Source organism: Varroa jacobsoni, unplaced genomic scaffold, assembly GCF_002532875.2.
Source record: "Varroa jacobsoni isolate VJ856 unplaced genomic scaffold, vjacob_1.0 scaffold_1200, whole genome shotgun sequence".
Lineage (NCBI taxonomy): Eukaryota > Metazoa > Arthropoda > Arachnida > Mesostigmata > Varroidae > Varroa > Varroa jacobsoni.
In genome coordinates this window covers 271,131-293,989 of record NW_019214102.1, presented here as the reverse complement: position 1 = coordinate 293,989, position 22,859 = coordinate 271,131, and the positions used below count along the sequence as shown (strand labels likewise).

The 22,859-nt window shown below is 45.6% G+C and overlaps 1 protein-coding gene and 1 long non-coding RNA gene across 2 annotated transcripts; one reads left to right on the top strand and one right to left on the bottom strand.

Moving 5' to 3' along the window:
* Positions 1–53: 53 nt before the first annotated feature.
* Positions 54–15,280, bottom strand: LOC111267554 (apolipophorins). The gene is made up of 10 exons (XM_022845830.2): positions 15,189–15,280; positions 14,404–14,642; positions 13,443–13,739; positions 8,178–9,261; positions 7,590–7,873; positions 5,068–7,423; positions 3,284–4,929; positions 2,418–3,062; positions 1,553–2,206; positions 54–1,369 (listed from the first exon to the last, which is right to left on the bottom strand). Exons 1-10 carry the CDS (start codon positions 15,256–15,258, stop codon positions 344–346), a joined length of 8,301 nt encoding a protein of 2,766 aa, XP_022701565.1. The 5' UTR covers positions 15,259–15,280; the 3' UTR covers positions 54–343.
* Positions 15,281–17,542: 2,262 nt separating this feature from the next.
* Positions 17,543–22,078, top strand: LOC111267562 (uncharacterized). The gene is made up of 2 exons (XR_002684711.2): positions 17,543–18,467; positions 20,481–22,078. It is a non-coding gene; the product is annotated as an uncharacterized LOC111267562 (long non-coding RNA).
* Positions 22,079–22,859: the final 781 nt, after the last annotated feature.

Genomic DNA, 22,859 nt, shown 5'->3' with positions numbered 1-22,859 from the left:
CTAAGCAATTACCACTAAATTGCGCTACTCCGGAAAACAACACACAAATTAAGTACAAAAACGAAATTTTTATTGACATGTTTGTTTGACTTCGGTCATGCCTGCTGCTTTTTCTTCTTCCTCTTCTATTGACACTTAAGAAATATAAACACATGTTGGAGAGATGCTGCCTCTGAGTACTGCAATAGTACCGTCTGCATTCAATATTTACTAGTTACTTAGCTTGTTGTTGCCGTGTAAGCCCCGTTGGTTTCGCTGCAGCGTTGGCTTGGCCGGTTTTTGTCAGCGTCAAACCTACAGCGTGTTGCATTGGGCAGTGAGAGATGAAACTTGAAACTGGTGTTTACTTACGACACTCGTTGGGCAGACGGGTGCCCAGGTAGCCGGGAAGATCCCCGTATCGCTCGACGTCGAGCAGGTATGCGTGCGCCACTCGGCAGACGGCCTCAACCTTGTGGGTGGCCGCATACGCAACTCTCATGCAGAGATCGTAATACTGGTCAGCACTGCGTAGTAGGAAGCCGAACGACATAGGCGAGTAGTCGCTCTTGAACATATTGTCACAAAGCTCGGTAGACTCAACGTCTTCGGAGCGCTCACGGAACAGCAGCGTCTTTGAACCACAACCCTGGGCTGTCTCCCAGCTCCTCAGGAAGTGTTGCTCATTTTCGATCTGGTCGCCAGATGGCGACGTGAAATCGTCCTCTGGTTCACGGTTGTAGTTACCAAGAAGGCCGGCCGTTTTGCCGAAGTACCAGACGCGGAGGTCAAGTGTGGCGGTCTTACGTGACAGGAATACAGTGAACCGGAGCGTGCGGGCATCCTTGATGACAATTTTGTCGAAGATTCGCGACACGAAGATATCACCAAATCGGTAAAATGGCAGGTCTATGGGTTGGCCGTTAACGGTTACTGTCTGTTGGGCAGTGTTGACCTCGAAGAACTGCTTGTCGATCTGGACAACGTATGCAAGTTCATTTCCGGTTTTCATAACGACACTGAAGTTGCCATCGACGAAGTCACGCGCCAGCAAATACGAGCATTCACCAGCTGCCGAATAGTGTTTGCCGTCAAATGTAATAAAGTGCTTGCCATCGATGACAGTTGCGTGGCCGTCGTAGATTCGGGTCAGTGAGTTCGTGATCATGTCGACAGCGGACTCTTTCTTCTCATCACGGGCAGGCCTAACACCGTATGCCCAGTACTGGAGAATCTGGCTGGCATCTACAGGCACGTCAACGTCAGCCACGAAGCGCCCAGCCTTGCGGTCGAATTCGATAATCGGCGCGTGCGTCTTCCAGCTCTCTACACGAGGCTGGATAATGTACGTGCTAATGGCCTCACGGGGTAGCATGTGACCAACAGAGCTCTGGAAATATGTAGATTAAAACAAATACACTTCAGGTGAGACCTTATTACCAAAATGATCTTAGAAACAGCAACTTTTTTTGTGTTTCCATAACGAAGCATATGATTTCAAAATGGAGCTGATATTGGAATTTGAAGTGCGGAATTCAGGGATATTATATGATAGTTACAAACGTGTACCTACAGAATCGTACAGCTCTGCCCAGGTATCAGCGATTTGTTTGATGTCCGGAAGCTCGAGGAAAGTATCCCTAGCTTTGACGAACAGATGGTAGACTTGATTCAGTGCGGAGTTGACAGCGTTGCAAGCTCCCTCGTACACACTTCGGGCAGCCCGAACGACAGCGGTCTGCTCAGCCCAGTCCATAAACATTTCGACGCGGTTGGCAAGGTACATCACGAAATTCACTTTCTCGTCCTCGACCGATCGTCGGCTCCTCTTTGGAAAGACTTGCTCTAGTTTCTGACCAACGATCTCATCCAGCTTCGGGCAGCACTTCCTAAGCACAGTTCGTAGTTTCTCTATGATTTCAAGAATCTTCTCACGGTTAGCCTCGAGATGCTGCTTTAGTCTCTGGCCAACGGTCGTATTGTTGATGAGGTGGCTTAGACAGTTCTGAATATCAACGAAGATATGCGTCACCTTGTTAATAAGGTACTGGCCCATGTCCTCGAAAATTTTTCTCAGTTTGAAACAAAAAGCATCTTTACGCATCTTAAACTCTTCTTTCATATCCTCAAGCGCATAGCTGTGTGCGCGCGACGCGGCCATGTCCTTTGCTTGTTGGGCAACTTGTTGAATATACTCCGGTGGGAAGAAGACTCGGCTGTGGAAGGCCTACATAAAGCAAAGATCCGATTTGTTTAAGACTACTGTTGACAAGAGCGTGCAGGTGACACAGCAGTTATCTACCCACTTATGAGTTATCTAAAAATCTTAAAAGACGACATTATTGATAATCTTTTTCAATAAGCAATAATTAGGTAAATTATTTAGGATTACAGGTGATCCTATTTCAAAGCTCAAATAAGCTTATGAAGTTACTTACAGTTTCACTGGTTCTGGTGTGCTCAATGCCAAGGTCGGTTGTCTTTTTGCCCTCAGGGAAGCTGCTGAGCATGATCTTGTAACGTCCCTTCTCTCTGCGGCCTCCGTCAATTTCAATCTCACGCTTTTCGGTGCCAGCAGCGTCAAAAATAATGCCCCTCATGTACGCCTTTTGAAGATTGTACGAAATCTTGCCCTTGGTCTCCACGCCGTTCTTGAGGTGAACAATCTCAGCTTCCTTGTCCCCGTCGTCATTAAGGATTTTAGCTTGGCCTGTAATTTTAAAGTTTTCCTGATATGGCGATTGGAAGTCGATGTAACCCTTAAGGTCCTCACCAAGGTAGGCCTTCATATGGCCAACGCGCTCTTCTTTCTTTGCGGTGATATAGCGCCAGTAGTAACCAGCAAATACAGGTTTTTGCAGATCCTGGCTTCTATATAGCGTTATGTGCAGGTCGAAATCATCCTTATCCTGTTTGTAGATATGGAGGTGAAGCGATCGGTTGCGTGGAGTCTCATCATTGAGCCGACGCTCATAGTGAAGGAAGATAGTCTCCTCGGGAGCATACCACTGAAATTCGCTCTCGACACGAATAATCGAGTTGGGATCTTCGTTTTGAAGAACCTTAGACTTCAGCTCAATCGGCTACAAAACAATGGCAAAAATGTTAAACCTTAGCAAAATACGAGGACACCCACCAAAGCTCAGCGAAGACAAGTCAAGTAAGCTTCTGCTAAGTTTAGTATAGGGCTCTATTGCACGTCTGTATATACATATATATTGTTCTTTTTTTTTGATAAAGTACTCATCGAAATATATTATGTTATACAAAACGCAATTCATTTAGCCAATACCCAAATACACACCGTTCGCATTTTGGGGTGGCTGAGCTTAGCATTGCTAGTATAGCCACCTTTGTCATTGTACTCCCGGCGGTAGTGAAGATCGAATTTCTCGTCATTCTTGGCATCGAAGGCAGCGGTGTACCTGATATCAATCAGTTTGTCGGTCTGCTCCCTACGTCGGGTGGCGAGAAGTTCGCGTTCAATCACGAATCCTCGGAGAGATTGCTCGCTAATGGCAGGCGTAGAGTGATCACAGTTATACTCGACGCCAAGCTTACACTGGTTGATAGCTCCGACTAGGCGCAGCTTAGCCTTGTGAGTGTGGTGTGGGATAATGGTCTTGAAATCAACCTCAAACGTTACATCGGGTTTCCGGTGGATTTTGATGTTCAACTCGTTATTGCGGAAGAGGTCAATGTCGAGGTTACGCTTAACCGTGATCCCGACACAGTTGGCATCGAGTGGAGTACGACACACGTTGACGGAAGTGATCTTAAATCCGTCGACCTGCTGAGTCTCTGCATCAGCCTTTAATTCGTGATCGTTTCTTTTGATGTTAAGCTTGTAAGTGAGATGATTATCGCCTGCCAACGTGTTCCTCTCGAAGTCTAGTTCTAACTCCCCGCGCGGCCCGCTCGATTTCGCCAAGAACGTAATCTTGTCACCAGTGTCAGCGTATTCGGAGTGGGATGTCATATAATCCGCGCTGCCGTCCTTAGTGATGCTCATGTCGCTAACAAACTTCTTCTCATCTCCAGTACGCTTTAGAGTGACGATGTACGATGGGGTCCATTTTGAACTGAACTTCAAAGTTCCGCTGCGCTCATAATAGCTTGTGCCGGCGATCTTAAGGTCCAGTTCGAGAACCTTGTCACTTTCGGTTTCGATGGTCAATTCAACGTCAACATTGTTGAAATCGGTCAAATCATACTTCAGGTGCGCCTTGCCCTCTTTCAGCTCGTCGTTGTCGGTCTTAATCAAAATCTGGAGGTCTGCGAGGCGCGGTTTAGGTCGGGTTCCAGTGATTGCGAGGTTATAGTTACGGCCGCTTCCTGCGAGGAAGTTTACGGCAATATCAACCTTGCCGTCAATAATTGTTCCCTTAACGATCAGTTCTTGGGAGGCAAAATTCTCATAGGGAAGTTTAAGAGTAACTTTCAGATCAATAATGCCCTTACTGTAGTCAGTTTTGCGGTCTGCGACCAACTGGTACAGTTTACCATCGCGGTCCAACTCGATCGTGAGGACATTGCTCGCAAGGTCGCGCGTGACCTGCAGCTTGCGGTTAATGACGCCAGTGACTATAAGGTAAAAATTGCGCTGAGCCTCAGTGAATTCATGCCCGATTTTGCCGTCAATAACCGCCTTGCCTCCACGAGAGAATATAAGATAGCCTTCACCTTTAGGTTGAGTGTGAACGTGACCAATGACTAGCTGATGAGTCTCAATCTTGGGGCCACTAAGCTGGAACTCGGCACGATTAGGCCCTTTGATGAAGCCCTTCGCATACACGCCGTTATAGCTGAAGTTGATAAAGTAAGCAATATCAATCTTAAGGTCAGTTTTGACTCCGTCTTCACGGTCGGTGTTGAGAACAATACTCAGCTTTTTGTCGGGATTAGCCACAGCGTCCCACAGCAAGGTAACACTTAGCTTATGCGTCTTCTCTGAAAAGAAAGTTATATAAAGTACGGAACAATAGCGCATATTATTATTATTTAATCGATTGGTAATTTACGCTTATATGTAGAACTAATTGATTTCAAAATGGAGTAAGCATGCCGTACAAATGTGTTTCTACTTACTTCCAGGGGAATCCTTGTGGACTACCAGGCTGATGGGGCGGGTGTAGACAATTTTGGACATGATGTCGAGCTTAGCATCGACAGCTTTGCCTTTTACGACACGATTGTAGTTGATTTTAATCTTCTGTCCGATGAAGTTGAATGCCAATGACTGATCTTCTTGCTTAACTTCGAAAACAATGTACTCTTTGCCATCGATCATAGTTTCGGTCTGTAAGGTTAGATCTCGGGCAATTCGGATCAAGTGGCGGTGTTGGATAGGCTTCATTCCGGGAGCACGAAGCTGCAACGAAAGCTCGTGGTTTCCGTTGGACATGATCTCGGTGGTGTAATTAAGCGTGAGCTTTTTACCTTCGTTGCCCCACTCGATATCAGTACCACCTTTGTACTTGCCCTTGGCGATTTCCTCCGAATTGTCGTTGAAAACTAGACGCGTCTGAGGAGCAACTAGAGATACGCGGATGTTTGTCTTTGGTGTTTGGCGGTCGAAGAGGAAGTCGAACTTCACTAAGGTCTCACCGTGCGACATCACGAACAGTTCTGAGGTGATGCGAGGGTTTTGCTGTAGGTCGAATTTGTTATTGTACTTTGCTTCCCAATTAAAACCGAATGCCGGAGAGTAGGCTTGAGCGAAAAGCTGTACCGTGCTAGTGAGCCCGAATCCAAAGTCACCTTTTTTCTTGACGTCGAAGTTGAGTTTCAGCGTCTTACTCTCATCGCGGAACTGATCGCCCCACCAGACCTGCATCTTGTGTCTGCGACTTTCTCTACCGCGGAGCACATCAAACGTGGCCTTATTGTTGTAATCAGGATGGCAGGTGGAGGTCCAGGTGGAGACACCATTATAGTGGTATCCGCGCTCAGTATCAGCCCCCTTGATCTTCAGTTCGTATGAGGCTTTCTCCGTTCTCTTGCCCTCAAGAGTGTACTCAAGGTTGAATGCGCCATGAATATGATCTCCATTGTTGACGAAAATCATTTTTGTAGACGCATCTACACCCTTCACCGCCAGACTACCTTCTGCTATATATCCAGGATTGGTTTTTCCAATTTCGGCTTTAATGCGAAGTGGCTTATCGAGGGGATAGTTGCTTGTGATCTCTATGGAGTTAGAGACTTGAGCAAAATCTAGAGTTGCCGGTTCGCTAAGATATGGGCACTTCGCCACTAAGTGGAGACCTCCAGGATCTTTGAAGGAGGCCACGAGTGAGTACACATCGATTTTATTAGTCTGCTTGTCCTTAACAGTTGCGACAAAGCGAGGATTTCCAACCCCGTTCATTCCAGGATAAGCGGCTTCGATGCGGACATGTCTTTTAGGGCACTGAGCGATCATCTGTAAGCCAGTTTCATCAGCTGGCATCTTTTGGATGAGAAACTCGCGCTTACGGTCAACGGCAGACCCAGGAGTGTCGAAAGTGACCGAGAACTTATCTGAGGTCTTGATTATCTTGAACTCTATGCCCTCCATCATCTTGTCAGTCTTCTCAATGGTGACAGCCAAATCGAATGGTTTGACAAATCCGCGTCGTGCGATATACCAAGGCTTGGGAACCTTTCCAGCCATGCAAACCTTCATTCCAATGACCTCGGGTAGCTGAATGGTGCAGCCATTAAGCGTGCGAGTTGTACCAGGCTCAACGAGGCTTTCATAATCGCCATGAATTACGAAGACTTCAGAGCGTGCATTTAAAAGTTCAATTTTATCACGAGGAGTGTTAAAGCGGAACCTGAATTCACTGTCAGACCTAACAATCAGTACGTCAATGACGGATGAAGTATGAACGGTGGAAGCAAAACGGGCTCCGTGACGGAATACGCCGGCATCGAGGGTCAGTGAAGCGTCGATTTCAACAACAGCACTGGGTTCAAGGGTTGCCTTCATCTCCTTGTTGTCAGTTGACACTGGGGCAGAAGCCTTAATGACGACATTGGAAACAGCGCGCAGGTCTGCGGCAAGGCCTACACCAGAGATGGTGGCACCGGTCACACGGTTATCGACAAGGATGACATTTTTAGCCACATCAATTTCACCTTTGAGCACAATTTCGTTTAGAAGGTTCGAAGGGTGGTAGCTAGCAATGTTGATGGCAGAAGTTAGCATAGATGTGGCAAAATCCTTCATCGACTCAAACTCAATAAAGTCAATTTCATTGCCATATACATTAATGTAGAAGGCCATCTTCTGTCCGGACTTTTTCACCTTGAAGTCATTGTCGAACAGCTTGACGTTAGTGTCTTCAGCGGTGGCTCGCCTCAGGCGAGACAGTTCAGACGTGATCGTTTTGCCGAGTTCGGTACGTGGGCCCATCAACTGCTCCAAAGTATCCTCAAGACCCTCAACACGACCTCCAAGCTGAAAAAATCAAGGAATTTTCCATAGTTATATGCATGTATATACTTGCTGCGTAATATAATTCAACTATAGTAAGCCTATCTCGAAACCTAATATCACTTTATGTCAGCACGCAAGTCGAAAGCCAATTCTATGATCTCATTTCTTTTTTTAACACGCAAATTACCTCAAGGAGGTTGAACGAGTTCGAGAAGATGTCAACAGTAAGGTTCAATACGGCGGAACGTGGAAGGAAAGATTTTGGCGAGAAGATAATTGATGTATCGGCAGTTGCTCCAACATTGACGAAATCGTAGAATTTCGAGAACTCGTAATGCTGTGAGAACATAGTAGGATCTTTCGAGAACTTTGACGAGATCGGGAACGAAGCAATGAGCTGTTTCAAGGCAGCTTTGAGTGGACACTCCGAATCAAGCACGTTCTTCATGTGCGAGTAAACGAAGGAGCCGACTGCAATAGGACAAAAAGGAACATTTAATCAGTTAACGGTGGAAATAAAATGGGTGCTAGGACGATCTTTACAACTGGACATCTTATAAAGGACTAAGATTATGTTTTATTAAAAATCTAAGATCATCAGTGTATAATACCAACTACAGATAATTGGTGATAGTTGGTGATTTTATTATTTATTCATTTTAAATACATTTTCCTAGCGAACCAACACGTTAGTTCTTGTTTTTACCTAGAATGAACTAATGAATATTTACTGATTTATTTTCATTTTTACTCGCTAAACGGTTGCCTCATTTACCTTGCTGGGTCTTCTCGCTTTCATAGACTTTGACAATCTTGCTCATCACGTCAAAGTCAGCGCACCGTATGGCGTTCAGGTAGGCGGCAATTCTCACCTCAGAATCTTCAGCTTGATCCGAGTAGATGGTCACCATTTTATTGGTTAGTTCGGCTTTACACACTTTACGGAACGCTCCGAGGGTGTAAAGACGTACATCGGTGGCGTCCTTTTGCATGCATGCCATAATGGAGTCGGCATGTTCACCGATAAATCCCAAATTGCCGATAGCCTTTAGTGCAGCGACTACGTAGGCACGGTCAGCTGAGCAGCCGGACTGAAGTTTGTGAACGAGAGTGGTAAGCAAATGATGGATAGCTGGTGTGCGCTCACAGTCTTCGCCGTGAAGTTTGCAGAAGGTGTTGGCCATGGCAGCGACCGGGAGGAAGACACGTTTGGCCTTTGCGGTATCCGCCTTCCGGACGACTGGCACGAACGCCTCAATCATGTCCTCGGTAGGAGCAATAAGGTAGGCCAACGAAGCTAACCATTTCTGTTCGTGTTCTGGTTTTTCGCCGTTCTCAATGAATTGCGCCATCATTCGGACAGCTCCGGGAGTTCCCGCCATGCCGAGAACGTCAAGGAAAGCTTTCTTCAACCTATCCGTATCACATGCTTTGGAGTTAAGCATCTGGTAGACGCCAAGGATCTTTTCGAACGACGTGCTACGCATCGACTTGATGAGATCCTGGAATAGTTTGCCGGTCTCGGGGCGGACGTCTCCGCGCATAGCTTCGCAATAGCGGTTGACAGTCAGCACGAGAGAATCAGCTGAGTGCTCCTGAGCATAACGGTGGTCAAAAGTAAGAGACGACTTTCGGAAATCTTTGGACTGCACTTTGTGAGCTCCGTTCTCTTCGCGAAGCAGACTAATTGAAGATTCAGCAGAAACCGTCGAGATGACACCAGGTTTCGTTGATGATTGTTGGTCAAGGTACAATTTTTCTTTCTGTTGGCACTCGGCCTTGTTGAGTACGCCATTTTCCTTGCTAATGAATTGGTGGCAGATGTAAGTGCCGGACGACAACGGAATCGTACGGATATCCTGCAATAATAAGAACACGATTCAATCAAAGTAAATTAAATGTATATTGGGAAGTTTGTCATAAAAATTTTCCGATACAGTGTTCATATGAAGCATACAGTTAGTGTATTCTTGCTGTTGCATAAGACACTATATTATATTTAATTATATAAGTTTATGACTACGCCTTATTACGCTGAAAAAAAGTATTATACATTGTTGTTAAGTTAACCATACCAGAGAGTACTTATTGTTTTGCCATGGTCATAATGAAGACGTTCACATATTTAATTACGGCCGCATGAATAAACTACGCGCAGATATTTAAGTAGGTGCACTACATTCTGCATAATAACCTTTTGTTATCGAGCTGAAAATAGTGTGTGACTAGAGGACGAAGGCTGAAGCATTTTTCGGGCCGTTCACCTAATAGCGACTGCCAGTGCGTCACACTGTCCGATAAGCACCCCCATTGCACCTCCGCTCTCGTTTCTTACTGATTGACCGCTCACATCAATCATTTATTTAAACGACGTCTAAACCGCGCCGACAACAATAGACGTGAAATAAGCATTCTCGACACGTTTGTAGTATGCCTACTTTTATAGGTACGACACTTTAAACCGGCACCAATTCGGTCTCTGCTGTCGTCTTGACGCCTTGTCTGGCCTTTAGAATGTTGGACATGCGCCCGCGTTCTGATAGGAGGATAACGGCTGCCGGCGTTGGTTCATTGCAACGCTCAAGCACGTATATGTGGCGCTACTTTAATCGGCAGTAAGGACAAACAAACGGTGGGGAGTTGATACTTAACAAGACGAGAATCTGAGAAAGGGGAAATTTGTAGTATCTACGGTATCATGTCGCATGTCGTGTAGCAGCAAGCGATTGACTGATTGTTGCGATTTCGATTATCTCCTTCTTGATGCGGGTGCCTCACGGTCCAAGAGTCGGGTTACCGAATCTTCGTCTGAAAGCAACGCTGCTATAGTGACCAATCCCTCAGCGGTATCCTTGAGTTGAGGATCGTTACGGAACTGCTGGAGCCTTTTGCCGTCACGTGGACCCGACGGTATCCAGTATCTCGTTTCCTCTCCGAAATCGACAATATTTCTAGCTTTGTACAAGTGCCAGTTGGCGGCTGTTATAGCTGATGTCCAGCGATATTGGCTTGGAAGGTAGCCATTTGGCAAACCGCGAGTGCGACACTGCCGTCATATGACAGCTGAACTATCACTATTTTGGACTTGCGTTGAGTTTCCGTGTTTGTTTTACATTTCATCAATTGGCACGCGCCAAATTAACATTCAACGATTTGTGCAAGTATTAGCCATGATTAGGAAGAGTGGTGACCTTCATCATGCTTACAACATTTAACGCCATGTCGACATTGTGTTAGAGAAAGTATTGACAAAAGTAATAGCAGTCACTTTTTGTTAATCATTGCACGCCGCAGATTGTGTCCACAAGCTCAGCGAAAGGCTTGTGAGAAAAAAAGTACATTGTATACAGAAATTTCTCCGCCTAATGTTGCGTGTCGCACCTGAACATTCAGTTGCTATACGCATATACGTAAGCTAAAAATGGAATGGTGTAGTATAAGACAGCCTATAATGATATTGTCACAGCTCGCGATTTATTCGTGATTGGCTGTCCAATTAAGCCGCCAATATATCGGAAGCACAGCGAGCGCCCCAGAATCGCCAGTCGGGAGCTCTAACACACAACATAGTGTTTCGTGCTGCAGCGTTCCTGCAGTGGGCCTTCCTGCTTGTATGCCAGCGGCACGAAGTGACAGCCAGTGCCACTTGTTTCTTTTTTGGTACCGAAGCCCTCGCATTTGGTATGGTATGCGCTGACTAAAGGAATCAGGCGGTCGCCTGTTCGCTCCTTTTGTGTCCTACCGCGATAACACCGAAACAGCAGTTCTTGTCGTCAAGGACACTCTCGACTTCGCATGAAGTTTCTTTCTTCTTTTTCTTCGTTTCTCGCTTTCTTGGGTGACATTGCTGCCTCCCGACCAATACATCCCACATTTTGACACTAGCAGCGGTCTGGCGTTCCCGCTCTTTGCATGATCTACTCCCGTACCGGTTGAAATCAGCCGCCGGGTACGCCAGCTCAGGAAGATACAGTTCAGATGCCGCTGCTGCCACCGCTGCAGAGGCACGAGAAACGCGGGAAAAAGCAGCCATCGGCAAGCGTAAAAAGTGAAATCAGTTGAACTGACTTCAGTCGGATTCTCGTCTGTGGTCGCCGGGCAGCGATGACTCTATGCCAATGGTAGCAGCAGCGACGACTACGACAAAAAAACGACGACGTACAAGGAGCAATAGGGCGAGCGAGAGAAATAGAGGGAGTGCGGGGCAGAGAGTTTCTCAGACGTAGCAGACAGACCGTAGCGGCGTAGAGCGCAAAAAAAAGAGAAAAACGAAGGAGAGAGTGTGCGTGTGGCACCGGCTAAAGTACGACGAAATCAATGGAAGAGGTCGTCGTGGCTGGCTGTGAGATATGGAGAGTGAAGCGCGAGCATTCGGAGGTTCAACACCCTCAACCTCCCGCCTAATCCCCATAGCGCCCAGCTTCGCCAGCGAGAAAAAGGATGTCCTCTAAAAAAGTCATTCATGCGTTTGTGCAAATGGCGTACTTCCGGTCGCCTGTCCGCTTGGTTGCTTTACTCTTCTCTGTTTCGTCCATTTCTTTACTGCGTCGCCTCGCCATCACCCCACGTACCCCCCGGGCTCGTACCCGAGCATCCGGTCGCTGCCTTTCTAAATTCTCTGTCTCTCTCGATTTGAGTCATGCTGCTCACCACTGCGTACCGCTCGCTTGAGCGTTCGGTTCTTTAGTTTCGTCAGTCGCTCGTTCATTCAGTCAGTCAGTACAACAGCGGCGGATTGTACATGTGACAACTTTTTCTTTTCTGATCTTCATTCCCGCGAGCGATATTGATCGAGGCGTTGTCAACTGCTACGAGGCGCAGAGTCTGGCTAAACATCCATGTCCCGGCCGACTTTGAGGACTGCTTGTCGCTCTAAGTTGTACGTCTGTCGGTTCCGGATTACGTTTAGCGACGTGTTTAGTTTTTGAGATTTTGTTTAAAGAGAAGCTACTGCTTCTATTAAACAATGACATGCTGAACTTACCGTTCCATACGTTTAGATACATCTATGTCACACTGGATTAAGTGGCAATCCAGCTATAGGCAAGGGAGCCTATAATTACCACGTAGTACTATTATTGTTTCTTGTGAAAGTTGCATATTTTCCAGGTACATAAATTTGATAGATAAAACGTGTCTTGTCTTCTCTATGCAAACTGTGTTGTTTTGCGCTGACTCGATTATCTCTAGCTTACGCCGTGATTCAAGGCTTTGGTGAAGATAAATATTAGGCAAACTTATGGCTCGAACGTACTAACAAACAACTCAGTCTTCTAATCGCTATCAAACCCCGCTGTACGTATCGTATCGTATCATATAGTCGATGGCTGTTTGCGTTACTAGAGGCTCCTGACGTCCGAAAATTTGCTAACTGTCTATAATTGTTGAGCCGTGTACATCTCCCAGGTCACTGAGGGTGAGATTGAGTGCTTCGTAAGAAGCAACAGTAAATGTGCTAAGGAAGATCGAAGACGTCTATCTATTCTCATATTGAGTGTTGGCACAAATACGCTCGGAACGATAATCCGTTAATGGCTATCACGATCTACGTGAGGGGCAATCACGATCTACTATTTGTGCATCGGGTCATTGAATAAACAAGCTGTTCGCTGCAGCTGAAACTTCGCCAGAGTAAGATAGAATCGATAAATCGGAGCAAAAAAACAGCGAAAAGTGATTTTTTGACCCCCAACAGTATATGTTCCAGCGTATATCATCTTAGCTTAGAGATTCATACCAGTGTACCAGGCGAAATAATCATTCGATAGTATCATATAATACGACTATGCTGTATTATGCTCAGTAGAATGTTGAACGTTGTTGAATGAAAACCATTGAAGTTTTTAAATACGGGTTGTTTTCGAATGGCAGTGACAAATAGCTGACTGCATAGTCGCCACCATCTGGACCAGCTACCTATGAGCTTCTAGTGGTACTGCTGGAAATAGCTGAGCTGATCAAGCTTATTTAATGCTTTACACGACGGCAGAAAGCTCATTTGGTACTATAGCTGATCTGTCTTGTATTCTATAGCACTTACCGAAGTCGGCGCGTTGTAAGGGGTAAAGAAGACGGCGCGATCGCTCTGGAAGCGTCCCTGGCAGGACAGAAGTTTTTTCGTTTTGGTGACTTTGGCAAACGAGTCCTCGCTTGGTTGTGCCGTGTAGGAAGTTTCGCATTCACCTAAAATATCACGCTCACTAACTTCGGCTGACGCTTCTCGTGCATCTAGGGGCGCCTGCAGCATGGATACAGCGGCTCGTTTGATGTTGACAGCCCACGCTGGCTCGGAAGGGTCGTATTTGATGCCAGTGACGATGCCATTGTCCATGTAAACCTACAGTGTAAGGAACAGATAAGCAATCATAGAGTCGCGTCCGATAATTATGCACCATTGAGATTGGTTTAATGTTTGAGCCGATAAATATCGCTAAATTTCGATAACTTAGGTGAAGTTAAGACAACAAACAACTGTTGTTGTTGTTGGTCGCCTAATTCAATATACTTATGAGAAAATGTGTTGCCGTTTTCATTGCGCACTAACGATACTTACTTAACTGAATGTCGTATTTATTTAATTCAGTGTTGAGAAGGTCGCTCAAAATTAGCGGGCAAAACCTTAGAAATCGATTTTCAGAAAAATGTCTGCCGATGGACTATTTACCACACCAGTGGGCGTATGCTTAAACGAAAACTAACTTGCGCATAACTTTTCAGCAGTATTGCAATATAGTTTATGTGGGAACTTTGACAAGTTGCCAAGCCCATTTCAGCTAGCGTTAAGGACTAACCCTTTACCAAAGAGACGAAAAGTGTTCTCTGCCCTAATTTTATATATATATATATATATATATATCGGTTCTGTTTAGACATTTGATATAATCCGGCTCTATCAAAGAACTTTCATACTCTAAACTTGCTTAATTCCTTCAACGAATCTGATAAAGTCCATCAGTTTTAAATATAGAGCTTTGACATTTTTGCTAAAGGAATCTACGTACCTCTATCGGATGCCTCTCAAGGGTCTCGACGAATTTCTGGTGCGGGGAAACAACCGATCGCATTCGTACGCCAAGCACACATGGAGCTGGTACCGAGACGATCACCTCAGAGGAGAAGCTAACTTCCTGGTTTACATCGTCATTCTCAATTTTGTTCAAGCCATTATACATGTAAACAAAAGTCTTGCCCACGGGCAGACTGTTCATGCATTGGTTCGGCTCCCTTGGTAGAACAGGACCTGTGAATGTTAAAATCGGAATAATGTAATAAGGCAGAATTCACAAAAGCACTTAGTAAAAACAATTAATAACTAGACGTTAAGTCAGCGAAAGCCACGTGCAAGATAAACAGGTACGACAAGAACAGGAAAAATACAGAGACGAAACTGCACGAAGACACAAAAATGATCAGAGGCACCGATCGCCTCCTCATCCTGAATTTTGCAAATTGTACAAATTAGTCACAATGGCGCGCATTGCCTCTTCAAATCCGTAAGGCGAGCGATAAATAGGTCGGTATACCTTAATTGGTTGATTGCGCACACATAATCACTATATATTATCAACTTTTGGAGGCAGATCAGGCAGCAGAGATCACACAGCAGCAAAACCCCTTCTTCGTTCACGATGGATCCCTATTACTATACCATGATGGCAAACTCTGTAGTAAGGCCAGTGTGTGACGACAGCCTCGGTTCGGCAGACAACTGTTCAAAACTACGTTTTTCTATTTCTCTTGAAGTCCAAGTTCTGCTGATTTTCTCCTCAGATTGTTGTTGACTTACCGCAAAGTCCGAAGCCGAAGACGAGCACCAGGCCGCTCAAGCCCCCAATTATTATGCTTGGAGGTCCCATTGTGGTCACACACAATAGGTGTTCAACTCGGCGCGCGCCTTATGTACGCAGCTCCTCCTCGGCCTCCTCTCCAATGTCGAGCTGCGTATCGCTACCGACTCGTCGATTGCGTCAATTGCTGCTGCTACCGTTGTCGCCGTCAACGCTGCTGCCCGCGACGAGGACTCCTCTTGCAGCCCGGACGCCCGCCCGCCCGCTCAGCGTACTCCATCGTTTTCGTCTCTCTCCATAGCTACCGCCATGACCAGCGGTCATACCATATGCATCAAAGGCAAGAGCAAACAGCTAAGCGTCACCCGCGTAACGCTCCCCCTTTTGCTGAAATAGCTAGCGGAGGTAGATAGCAGGGTAGGCTCTTGACTAGTTGGATGGCCGTTGGCTTTCGGGTGTGGGTGAAGCTCCGCGCCGCTGAAACGCGGCAGACCATTGCACTTCTTACGCAGCGATCGGCGGGGACGCTACGAGTGAACGTGGTCAATGACTGGAGTTGACAGATCGCAGAGGTGGTCTTAGTGTCATACCGGCTGCTACTGTTGCTGGCCAGATACGACGGTGTTACCGCTGGTTCAGCTAGCTAGCGTACGTTTCTATCTTCTCAACAAGTATATGGTCCTTCATTGCATCGAAATTATGATTGCCTTGCCTCTTGTTAAGGCAATATTGACGCATTTGTAACGATTACAGTGGTAGTAGCATCATCAGGTATAGATAGGGGCACCACGGTCAGCGGGAGATGTCGGCCGCAAAAAAGATCTGTTCGAGAAGCGTCTAGAAGTGGTGCTCATAATTGGTGGTAGCGCTGTATTTAGCCGACCACGTCGAATGACCGAACGTTAACGCGCTGATCGTGCGGCTTTTGGTGATCTGAGACTAGCCGACAATGGGGTTAGGAGGTGGGAAAACAAAAGGAGAACAAACAGTATCTCGCATGGAATGACCAAGAACAAAGTAGCACGGTGGAATATTATTATTAATGCATGTGCAGCGGATTCCAAGTTGATCCTCGACGTCGCTAAAACGCCGATCGGGTTTTTGGGGGAAGTGGAAGAGGAGCTAGGTGCCTGTGTTGTATGATTGCGACAAAAATTATGGTCACTGCTAGAGAGGCGAATTGCGAAGGCCACAGCGACCGAAAAAAGGAAACTCAATTCCGCATGTAGCGTTTACTGTCTATCACTTGACGATTTTCTCTGCTGTGACAACGAGTAGATAGATTATCGGATCGAGTTACTTTCAGAGATGAAAGGCCTTAAACACAAACATGAATAGTAGGCCAACTATAATTAATGCACAGGTATTTCACCTTAGCGGTTCGGAAGGATGAATAAATAGCAAGCCGCGGCACACAACGACATCTTTATTGTAAAGCAAACATTTCCCAGCTGCTGTAACATTCCTAGGCTCCTGATACGACATACGAAAACTGCACCCTTACGCCGAGTCTGTGAAGTAGCCGTTCGCCGACTCAGCTGCTTGCCTTAGTTCAAATAGCTACAATATCTGACAGTATCCAAAACGTGCGGAAGAGAAACAAACACAATGTCGACGTGTATAACTATAAAGCGATACGACTCATTTGATTGAATCACACAGTACCGTAACAACAGGCGGCAGTTTGTTCTACGTGGTACCCGTTAACGAATAGCCATCTCATAGCACGCTCTTAAACCGAATGTTCCCGAAAGAAGCTGGCCAGCAATATTAGTTGATTCGTAGGCAGAAGAAATCAAGAATGATCTCGATTGCACCAGATTAGTTTGTGCGACGTACAACAAAGCATCGTAGCGTACCGCCGGCAAAAAGTACTAGCGACTGACTACACGTCCAAATAACCTGCGCCAAACAGACCGCATCGGCGCAAGATCCGCTGTTCACGATAATCAATGAAATACTAAAAAATAGGTGGGGGCAAAAAGTGAAGGAAAAACGTTTCGACGGTAAGCAACACGATGTCAAAGGGAGCACTTTTGATCTTCACCGATATTTGAGCGGTAAATTCGAAATTTTCCTTTCCTCGCTTAAAGCTTTAGTGCCATTGATGGGAAAACGACAGTGACGTACGTGTGTACATATATGGACGAATTCGTACAAATACCTATTTGCCTGCGTCACCGCGATGAGCCACTACGCGTCATAGGCCAAACTCCAACATTTGTCGATCTTACAAATGAGGAAAATCACTTTTGTCTGAAAGTAACGATAAATGTTTTATCAACAGGATGTTAAATGGTTGCCTGTAAGAAGCCGATTGCATCAATAATCAAGAGTGACCTTGAGAATCAAAACTAAAGATTTGTCACCGTTTTCAAAATAATTTGGTTCACCAACTCACCATTAGACGAGAACTGAGCGGTGTGGAAAGTATTTAACAGATTTACCAAAATTAGCCTATATAGAGATAGCCAAACATCGCATAAAATTCTGCTAAAAGCTATCTAAAAGTAATTTTCATCGTAAAGATAAGGTCAGCAACATCCTGAATAATTGTTATTGATATATATCTATGTATATACGAACGCTTTATCAAGCTTGACTTGCAATGGTTAAAAACGAAAAGGTACAGGAGGACTTTGTGCTCAGCTTCGAGCTATCTTGATTGTATTGCATTACGGTGGGACCCTTTTGAGTGCACTGCGTAGCATTTCTGTTATTTGATAGAACCACCAGTAAGGAGACAGGAAGCCCTCGCATTTACGATTAGAGGATGGCTAAAGAATTCGGTATAGAAAAATTTACAACAAAAGTTATCCGAGGCCGTTTGTCCAGACAAGGGGCTATCGTTAAGGTGAATTACATACATCCTCAGTGAACCGTTCTTCATTTTTGTTGTTAAACACTCCTGCGTAAAAGAGAAGAGTGTACTGCGTCTAAGGCGCAGGCCCTCCTGAATTTCCGGTTCCGTTTAATACAACAATGAATAACCCCTGTTGCTAGATAAAGGCTATAAAAAACAAAGAAAAAAAACTACTTAACGACATAGAGCCACAGTTAGCAATCGAAAAAGGTTAGCTTCGATTGTCTTCGTGGCGCTAGCGTAGCTATTTTAAGCATCTCTCCTATAATGATAGAAGTGGAACAATGGAACAAGAAATGAAGAAGAACAAAGAGGCATATTTATTACTAGTCCGGAAAATTTTATGACCTATCAAGGAGGTCGTCTACCAGTATTCCGAGTCAACCGTCTCACGGCTAGCTGCTCTTATCATGAGGTATGTAAGTGCATCTCTTCCGATACATTTGTAATATTCTGTTTTATCGATGTTATCGGTGGTCGTATCTAATTAATATACCCTATGTATCTGAAGGTATGAATTAGGAAATGAACCTAGACGATATTAGAAAGTCGCCGAGGTTGGTGCACCTTTAATGCATGGACTATTAGAGTCCGTAATACCTTTATCGATTTTTCTATTGCAAGAGATATCGACGACATCAATAACGTACAAGGACTGCTCACGCGGTCAACAAGCGTTGCTTATGTCTACTATATAACAAGCTTGTAAGTACGTAGATCGACGAAGACCGAAAAATGATCGTGTACTACCGAGGTCGACATTAAAAGTTTGTTATTGTTGTTACGGTTGCCAGTGATTCGATAACGATAGGTCGTTGTTATAGGCATTCTTGATTAGGCCAATAACCTTGTCAGTTTACACTGTGCGGTTGTGTAGATCCCCCGCGTATGTGCATGTGTAGATTTCTTTTCAAGCAAACGATATCTGGCAGGTCAAACTCGTCCTACTCAACAGCACATTGCTTTCTGCCCCTCTGAAAGGTCGTACTCGCGGTCGTCGCAGCGTACGTCTCTGTGGGCGTGTGTGCGTGTAGGGTCAATTTCTATAGTGGACTCCTCCCCACCATTGCCCCCTTGATGGCTCCGAGGTCTTGCCATCTCCGCACTAGCCCCCTTCAGCATCGGTCCCATCGCCACCACACGCAGGTTCAAGCTGCTGTGGTTTACAGTCATGTTCTCTTCAGCGGCAGTCTGTTCGTTCGACCTGGCTGTTCCGTTTTTCTCGGGCTACTGGTTACAATCATGCATATACACATAGACGATACTCGAACTGCCCGTCGTTTATGTCCTAGCACATTAGAAACCTTTCCGCACGATACTCTTTTCACAGTTCTTTCGTTGTATCCATTTAATGATAAGATCCCTTCCACAACTATGGAGTCCACAACGACAGCGACAGCAGCAGCATTAACAGCGGCGGAAGTCGTACGAGTAGCGTGTGGTTCATTTTTTTACTCTTTCTTCCGATCTCATTTTCGGCCTCTTTCCGCCGTTTCTGTTCGGCGCCAGCGGAATCATCTATTCAACTGTTTGCTTTGCTACAAAACACTAAGCATATAATAAGAACCTTTTGCATTAAATTATTTTACGCGGCTGATGTTAGCGCTAGACATTATCCTAGCTAGCGCCCACGGCTGCCCCTCAATTTAGAGAATTATTATTTTTAGCTGTCCGTCAACCGCTGACCGATCAGTCTGTTCACTTCGGTAAAGCGCGCGAGGCCCTGCAGAGGACCGCTATCGCAGTTGTTGTTATCGTCGTCACTTCAGCATTCAGTTGCTGCTATTGCTCTTCATGGTGTTACTATTGCCTACATTGAGGCAGTGTTATGTCCTCCCCAAGTCTGAATCTCACGGGTAGCGTTTTAGCCGCCGCGATGGTCGCTATAATGAGCGAAAATGCCGTCTGGCCTGCGTTCATTGCTGTTGTCGTCGTCGTTGCACGAGTCGTTTCTATCCCTGTTGCATTTATGCGAAGTGTGGCGTATAAGGGGCAAGAGTTTGGGGGCTAACAGGTTCAAAACAGGTTGGTGCTGGTGCAACATGGGACAATGTGCAAGAGTGAATCTTCGGATAAAGAGAGCGTCGCCGCAGACGTAAGCGGCAGTGATACTAATAGTAGAAGTAGCAACCTGTGAGCGACAGAGGGTGAAATAAAAGAATGAGACATATGTTTAGTCTAAACGATAGACACAGTCAGCGACACAACAAAGAGCAGACAGCCTTAGGAACGGCTAAAGGGGAAAGACCCTCAGGAATGAATGAATGAATGAATGGATGGATGGATGGATGGATACCGCTGCAGCTGCCTTGTTGTAGAAAAGGTGTGGGATAAGAAAGCATGGGGCACTACGGGCCCCGCGACAAGTACAGGGCCCCACGTACAGGTAAGCAACAATAGCAGTCAGCTCGCTTTTTCTCTCTTTCAGACATTGGTCTTTTGGTGCACCCTTTTAAGCCCCCGTCCGCTGCTTCGGTTGCCGCTACCACTGTCGCTGCGGCCGCTGGCGCCGCGAGGTGTTGTTGAATATTTCATCAAGGCGACTCCACCCGAGCAAAGGCAACAGCCATGACCCCTTTTCGTCAACAAGGGCCCCCTAGGCCTATAAAGACCCCTGTTCGACTGGCCAGCCTCGCTACATGTCAGAGAACTACATCCCAACAAGCGACCAGTGCAACTCCCTTCTTCGAAGGTTGCACAGACCTGTCGAGTCTCAGTCGGTCAAAACTCGGCCAAAGGCAGAGGCCCATCCAAGTCGAAACGCAAGGTGCTCAGTTTATCGATAGGGAAAACACAATACCTAACGTAGCTCTGGATCCCGCGCCTCTGGTAGCTCGTCAACCCCGACTGCTCCGTCGCTCGTTCGGTTACAAGAGCCGCAAGACCAATCTTCACCCGCCGTCTAAGCACTCGACCGCACTACAGAAAGCATGCTTCTTACCCACTGGCCGAGAGGACGACGATCTCGTTCGCTGATCCGAGATTATCATTATGACCAGCAAGCTAGGCATCGAGTGACCTTAGAGGAATAGCAATTGTATTATCTTCAGCGGAGACGCATGGCCATCAGTAAATCGGTCCTCGTTTTGCCGCCTCCGAAGATGAGCGGTTTTCCTGATCAGCGTCGTTTTACGCCCGGAACCGCCGTCAGGCATCACATCAGATCGGTCGATGATCTACTACTATTACAGCAGCGAGGATCTTTGACCGGCTTCTATGCCGGTGCGAGAGCTGATCAGATTGTGGGAAACTGGACAAATGGCAGATTACCTTTAACAGAGTCACAATTACCTGCTCGACCTTCCCTAACTCATAGGATCATTCTGAACTAGTGTCTTCTACCTTTTCGTGCTCGTACTAAAACGAAACGTTTTAACTTTTGCGCACTTCGGATTCGTACCGCGTCTATTACCTTTTATTTCTGGTGCTGAGAAATATCTTGCTTTGGTAATAATCCTATTGTAGGCCAGTAAAATACGCGTTACGTTGAGATGTGTGGTTGTCTCACGAGATCCCATGAAAAGGATCCAAGTCTGACTGATCCAATCTGACTAGTTAGTCAGATTTATAATAACATTAAAAACTATTAAGAATAACGTAGGAATCATTTGTCGCCGTTATTTAGGTTTTACAATTATAAGCTCGGTTAACCCTGAGACTAAATTATTTACGAATGATTTCTAAATATCTGTTTTAGAATTCCGTCTGCACCTTAGAACATCTGTGTACCTTATCCTATTTAAATAATTTAAAATGCAGGATAAAATCTGCTATTTTGCGAATTTTCAAGATTTCTCTAAGGGTTTGTTACGTCAAGATATAATACCCAGTCCTTGTGCCAGCCCAGCCTGCGCCCCCCTTTATCGTGACAATGTACCTGGAAAAAAGGACTAAATCGAAGTGTTGCGTTCGATATGGCGGTTAAATATTACGTTAGACTGGCAGGCACTAAACTTAGGAACAGATTAGGCAGAACTAATGAACTGGAAATGTGGAGACAAAAAAAAATGCTGTCTTAATTGTAAATCAACGGAGTTTTTATTTGATAATTCGGAGCTCTCTTTTCAAAAATGGGTGTAGCTGTTTCGAAGCTGTGCCGTCATAGCGATGAATTATTCCACGTATCCGACTGGAACGAAGATTGACCTTTGGGTGGGTCAGTGTCCAAACGTCATTTTTTAAGGGCAACGCCGATAGTTTAACCGAATTTCTACAAATAATCGTTTCACTCGTATCTTTTTGCAATATTATTTCTGTTAGCACACAGGTCGGAGTAATGCTATCGGCTGCAAAGTCTGAGATAGTTGACACATTGTCGATATACTTCTACCAAATATAGCAGAATATTATATAGAGCTATTGAATGCCTGCTGTGGCATAAACCAATTTTTTGCTTCCCTATTTATTGGTCAACTAGTACGTTTGGAGTGTATCACTTCAAACTATTTATTGTAAACTATAACTGTAGTTGTGTACGTGCGTGCGTGCGTACGTGCGTGCGTGCGTGCGTACGTGCGTGCGTGCGTGCGCCGATGCCTTTATTTTGTTGTCGTCTAATACAATGGTAGAGACAAAATTCAGCCGTGCGCGAATCCCTGAACAAACGCAAAACATCCGTTCAGCCTTGTACACGAAGCTTATAGGCGCCACTGTGACCCATTAACGTTGGTTGTTGCCAATCACCCGCGTCCGTCATCATCCACGATTTGCCAACAGCTATTATGATATTGGATAGATTGCAGGAGAAACGATCTAATTTAGTATTCAAGTTATCAATTGAAGCTTGTACTTTGTGCAGTCTTTAATT